The following is a 6,210-nucleotide window of genomic DNA, read 5'->3' as shown; positions in this document are numbered from 1 at the left end:
TCGATTTTCGATTTTGATTACAGCTTGTTGATAGTCTTTTAATTTCTAAGCCAAAAACATTTGTATTTTTAAATAATGCTCACCGAAAATCATAAAATCCCGTGGATTACGTAAGCACAACATGCTAAGAAATTGTAAATGATGTTGAGGCAATAAAGGAAGTTTGTAGAGCGACAACTATCGATGACAGCAATATTTTTGAAGAATGTAAACGTTTTTACCACGATAACGGATTTACCCTTTATGATATCGAAGAAAATTGCAAAAATAGCAGATTTATGCAGGTTCTGGAACAGACCCATTATAAGAGAGTACCTGTAAATGCATCGGCGCTTGCATGGTAGAAGAATATAGCTAGACGCATCGACACAGCTGCTGGGACATGGAACTGTCAAACCACTTTTGGAATTGAAAATTTTGAATGAAAAATTATTTAAATTTGTAAAAATGGTTGAAAAATACGAATTATAATAACCTCCGAATGACATTGTATAAGAAAACATATAAAAATCTACTTATATTTGAAAAAACATTTAAATTTTTTTGACATATCAATGCTCCCAAGCGTTCTGCCATGGGCGCTTGTAAACATTAAATATGTTAATAAGAGGATATCGACATTCGGCAAAAAGGGGAAATGTAAAAGATTCGGAACAATTGCAATACAAGTACACAGTCCAACCGTTTACAATTGTTTGGGTTTACATTTACATTAGTGAAGATTATCCACCAGAATTTAAAAAACGTTTACACTTCACCGGATTTAGCAAACACTGTGGATTTGAATGGTCAACTCTATTGCATATACGTCAAATCATGGTAGAAGAATACAGGTAGATAAATTATTATAAGCTTTATTATACGACACGATTTGGCGGAGATACTCCGATAATCCATTAATGTTTTGAGGGTTTTCCCCAAAAAATTTATTTTTAAAAAACATAGAATTTTAAAAATCAATGCTTCGAAGAAACTTAACATATGGTGGGCGTTTTAATAATATTAACCAAGGTTACCTTGAAATTTCATTATTACACCGTTTGGTTCATATTTCTGGAAAAAAAAAAATCTAGCTATTTTATTAATCTCTCGCCCATTTTGGCTCATTAGTACAGCAACATTTTAAAATAAAATATCTTACAAATGTGTCGTTTCCCAATTTTATTTATAATAATATATATAAATTATAATTTTTATTTTAAAAAGTAAGGTAGATTTTATTCTATTTATTTTCGAATCGTTTCTACCATTTTAGTTACATTTTAAACACTTCACGTCCCATAAATCATTAATCAGTGGTAATCACAATAAAGTACTTGAATGTAAACATACGATTACTTTAGAACTATTTTCGATTCCTTCTTCACACACTTTTCGCAGTTGATTGATTCCCTCGGATGACAGCTGTGTGACGCGCCAACATATCTGTCATTTTCTTTTTTTAACATTGTCACGCACCACCAGGATTTCTTCATTTTGTGTTAATAATATAATCCTCTTCCTTGCAAGATTATCACAAAATGTGAATTGGATAATAAATTAAACAAAGAAGAATATTGTGTACAAATAAACGACATTATTGAAATATATAAATAACTTAAAATTGTGTGTGAAAACTTCGATGAAAAATTCAACGTATTTTTGGCTTGGTGTTGGTGAATGCATGTAAAAGATCGAACGTGTGTGTGTGAGTGTTTGCATTAAATATTGTAATATTATGAAACAAAGATAATTAGCTATATTTACCTGGTAAGATTACATATTCTTAAAGATTATAAGGTCGAAATCCTTATAGGTACTTGGAAAAAAATACATATTTCCTAAATAGCGAGGGATTTTTATAAGAATATTTCCATTGCTGAGATTTTTACCTAACACTCTCTCTCTCTCCCATCATTAAGGGGTGTTTTTATATTGTTGTTGTTTACATTGCCGTTGCCATTGTTTTTTTTGTTGCTTGTCTTCTCTCTTTGCATTTCTCTTCATTCTGACATCAGTGTGACACTCAATAGCAGATAGCAGCTGAGGTGGTTTGGTTCGTCGTTCTTATTGTTTTATTTGAGGTGTGAAGTGTTGGCAGCTGCTGCAGTTTTCTCTAATAAAAAATAGAAATCTAAATACTATACTGTTGGAATTACACAATAAACTATACATTTTCTTTATAAATACAGAACTCGTTGATGAAATAACAGTATTTTGTTCCGGTATATTTTGTCTAAGATTGCCTACGAGATCGCACCGACGCACACGGCCGGTTTGTTATTCCAAAGCCAAACAGCATGGAAGGTTAGTTTTTCCTGTTATCTGTTTAACAAAAAGAAATCAAACATATTATTTGCCTTTTTTATTGTTTTGCAGCTCGCCAGAATAATGCTGCAACCGAGGCCCGAGATGTTTTGACCAAATACTTGGAACTATTTCAGCAAAGCAGCATTGACTTTAAATACCATTTGGCTCCAAACAGTGTAATCGATTGGTATGGAAGAACTGTGCGTGGTGCCAATAAAATTCATGATTACTTAAGGTAGGTCGTGTAAAGTTTTGCTCCTTAGAGTGCAATAAGAGTATGCAGATCTATGAACTAATAGCAAAAAAATTAATCCAGAGGTGACATGAATGATGCTTTGGGACCACAATAGATTTGATATAGTTGCTAGTTAAACTTTTTATCAAGACAACAAATATTACCGATACTCTACATTATCAATTTCAGATTTCATTAGAAATTATATATGCTAGTTCTAAGCTTCGAAAGCGATAATCAAATTTGTATGTGCATGACTTTCACAGACGTTTTAAATCGTAGTCACTAGTTAAGTAAGCTTTATATTTGTATGAGTTCAGCTTTGGAATTCATACATCATTGGATTAATGTTTTCTAAGTCAAAGGACAATTACCGACCTTATCTGAGGATATGGATAAAGAATGATATCCTAGTCCTACGCATTTTGCTCATTTTACTACAGCTATTAAAATTATAGGTTCACCTAACGTCTGCGGAAAGAAAGATAAATTAATGTTAAGAAAGTAATACCCATATTTTTTCTAGAATTCCCGGACAAGGAGTGAAATTTATTAACCTTTTGATTTGGAACGTAGACACCTTCAAAAGAATTATTATTTTAACGTAGACATCAATGGGTTGTGTTTATTTGCATTGGATTTTTGCGAATTGAACTATGCAGTCGATAATCCCTAAACTATACACTCAAAACCTTTTATATTTGAATCGCGACTTGTCATCCTCACTTTGGTAAGGCTATTATTGCAAGGACAACATCTCTAAATATCAATTTCGCATTTGTCTAAAGATAAAGCTTGAAATTGATGGCTACATCAGGGTGACGGCCTGTCAGGAAAGGCTCAAAACATCCCAGGAGAGATGCTGAACGGGCCTGTTCTGAACGCCCACCTATAAAGTAAGCCCCTGTTTCTGATGCTTTTGAGGGAGAAGGTGAGGAATGCGGGAAACCCGATGTGCTATAACTATAGAATATAAAGAAGTAATGTTGAAGAAGTACTTCAAAATTCTGCCACTAAAAACAAGGCGGATAATTCATTGCCTCTGAAGCAAAAAGCGCTGGATGCGGCCGTGCCACTGATGTCTCCAAGCCCCAAAGTGTCATAGTAAATAAAAAATCGGGTAACTGCTCCCGCAATTGTAACTTCTGTTGAGATAGCTATGAAGTTTATTATTGTATGAGCAGGAATTGTCAGATAACGACAGATTGTCTTGGCTCTAACCAAGTGTCAAATAAGGAGGGGGTCTATTAAAGGTCTACTAAGTCTGAAGTAGGTGGGCCATTCGTCGCCAGTTTTAGACGTCCTTCAATGGATGATATATTAAATTAAGATCGGCATCGAATCCGCTCTATTTGCAACGAATTGGTTGGGCTTTCTTATGGTGGAGGTTATTAATGTCCCCATTTTACCAGACACCTTTGCATAAATGTTTTGCCTGCCGAACAATTATGTCACCACCTTGGCAGAATTATAATATTATATTTTTTTTTAAAAATACCGTTTTCTTTCAGACATGAAGTGAACAATCAATTTGAACATACCGAATTTCTGGACGCAGAGGTATGCGGTCCCATCGAAACAAAAACCAGTCACATGCGCACGTAAGACCGTAATTTTATCTTTTAAACCTAATACTTTATTAACCCCACCTGTATTTTCATTACCAGGAAAGTAATTTCGACCAAGCCGATCGATCATGTACATCCTATCAATCGAGTACCAGATATGGTACCATTAAAATCCTATGCCGACAGTGATGTTGAAGATAATGAACAACCTACGACGATATCATCGTCGGCAAATTTATTTGGTGCAGGGGCCTACATACACACACCGGAAAAATGTAACACCAGTACATTGGAAATTGGTAACCTTACGCCTCCATCAAGTGCTGTAAAGGAGCATGATAGGAAATCCGAGGATGAAGAAATCGATAACAACGAAACAATGATGCGAAGACATCGCTTAAAACGCACACATTCGGGTAATTTTAGTTATCTAAAACGTTTACCCACAGCACCGTCTACCAGTAAACGGAATAAAAATATTGAAGGTGGCGTACGTACCCTCTTGGATGATTCGTCCAGTGAAGAAGATGAATTGGAAGTCATGGAGGCATTGTACACTCCTCTGCGTTATTTAGAAGTGAAGGGTGTAATGCGTTTGCGTAACAATAATGTAATGGCCAAACAACGTAGTGCTCTATGGCGTGATCGTTCAGAGTTAGAGACACGCGTACGCATTTCATATCGTCGCAAATTGGAAGATAATCAATTGCAGTTTGCCTTGATAATATATGAATCGCTAAATGGTTCAATTGTGGCAACTACTCCAACTCGTCGTAACTTGATGTCACAATTTGCTCTGACGGCCGATGAGGCCCAGACAAATGAGACACAAACGCAACACATGGAGGAAGAGCATATTGAGGAAACTGTTATAGAACCTATTGCTGGTGGACAACTACCATCGGACGCTACAACAACATTGCTTAATGATGAAGATCCATTGCAGGGAGGGCATACCTCATTGGAGGATTTGTCGGTTGCCAATTTACGAACACCCACGAAATTTACCCATACTCCACCTGCTACGCCAAAACGTAAACCCCGTTCTTTGATGGGTACTGCTTCGGGCATGAAACGTTTAAATAACTCACCTCAAGCTCCACCCGCACCCAAGCGTAGTGCCGCACGCAGTTTGAGGTTATGATTTCACTTTTTTTTTAATTCTTTTAATATTTTATGGTCTCGTTTAACTGCTCAAATTCTCAAAGACTTTAGTTTTAGAGTTAGATTTTCTTTGAATAGGTTAATCAAATTAATTTCCAGTGGTTGCATGTTGTAGATTATGACAAGTTTTCGTTAGGGTCATCCTGCACACAAATAAAACTATTTTTTTAAAGTTATTAAATAATTATTAGAATTTAATATTAGTTCCAATTAAAATTCGAAAAAAACATATTTGTAAATTTTGGGTTTTAAGGAGGAGATAAAATGATACCCAATGCAAAATCCGGCAATATTCCTCTCTACAAAAATAATAATTTATATATGTTTACATTCGAAAAAAATGTGTATTTTAAAAAGAGGGAAATTAGATTTTTCCCAAAAAAACTTAATGCCAATTGTTTTCGAATTTTAGTTGTGGATTTTTATTCATTTATACAAAATTTTAAGGTCGTGAATTTAAAAATATATTTCGATTCGAATGCAATGATTTAGCCCAGGCCAAATACATAGCACATAGGTACATATATGTATCCTAATTTTAAATCCTTTCATTCGAATCGAAATTTTAGTGGAAGCTGTTAGATATTACATTTTAAAAGTGTATTTCTTAATTTTATTAACAAATAACTCTCTTCAGCATTTTCCCTTAAGAAGGGAACATGTTGGATAGAGTTACCTCCAGTATAGAGATCTAATGTTGTTTAAAAACTACTCCGTAAGTTCAAGATTAAGTGTAGCGGACATTAAGACATGATTTTCCCCAAAGAAAAATAGAAGTACATTTTAATGCCTCTTATTTTTCTTTCATAAATTTCATATTTATTTTTTTGATTGCAAATTATTAAGTATGTATAATTAAATACATAATTTTTATCAATTGTGTCATATTCACAAAAAAAACTTGTCATATCTTACAACTACTATGTTTTTTTATAACCAAACAAACCCAGTAGT

General features: G+C 34.2%; 1 protein-coding gene across 3 annotated transcripts; it reads left to right on the top strand.

Annotated features, from left to right (window-relative positions):
- Positions 1 to 1,381: 1,381 nt before the first annotated feature.
- Positions 1,382 to 5,837, top strand: LOC101901046 (uncharacterized). Of its 3 annotated transcripts, none has more exons than XM_059129663.1 (5): positions 1,382 to 1,687; positions 2,172 to 2,286; positions 2,359 to 2,524; positions 4,036 to 4,125; positions 4,192 to 5,837. In XM_059129663.1, exons 2-5 carry the CDS (start codon positions 2,280 to 2,282, stop codon positions 5,234 to 5,236), a joined length of 1,308 nt encoding a protein of 435 aa, XP_058985646.1. In that variant the 5' UTR covers positions 1,382 to 1,687; positions 2,172 to 2,279; the 3' UTR covers positions 5,237 to 5,837. The 3 variants fall into 3 exon arrangements, with proteins under 3 accessions (XP_058985646.1, XP_058985648.1, XP_058985647.1); XM_059129665.1 differs by having other exon boundaries at positions 1,382 to 1,749; XM_059129664.1 differs by lacking the exon at positions 1,382 to 1,687 and adding an exon at positions 1,962 to 2,063.
- Positions 5,838 to 6,210: the final 373 nt, after the last annotated feature.

This window comes from Musca domestica, unplaced genomic scaffold, assembly GCF_030504385.1.
Source record: "Musca domestica strain aabys unplaced genomic scaffold, Musca_domestica.polishedcontigs.V.1.1 64, whole genome shotgun sequence".
NCBI classification, from domain to species: Eukaryota; Metazoa; Arthropoda; class Insecta; order Diptera; family Muscidae; genus Musca; species Musca domestica.
The sequence above is the reverse complement of the archived record's forward strand: the minus strand, read 5'-3'. Positions and strand labels throughout refer to the sequence as shown.

What these genes read in the sequence shown, in the direction of transcription:
- LOC101901046 (XM_059129663.1), top strand. An exon ending in AAAATTCATGATTACTTAAG is followed by an intron (nt 2,525 to 4,035) that starts GTAGGTCGTGTA and finishes GTTTTCTTTCAG; the next exon opens with ACATGAAGTGAACAATCAAT. An exon ending in AAAACCAGTCACATGCGCAC is followed by an intron (nt 4,126 to 4,191) that starts GTAAGACCGTAA and finishes TTTCATTACCAG; the next exon opens with GAAAGTAATTTCGACCAAGC.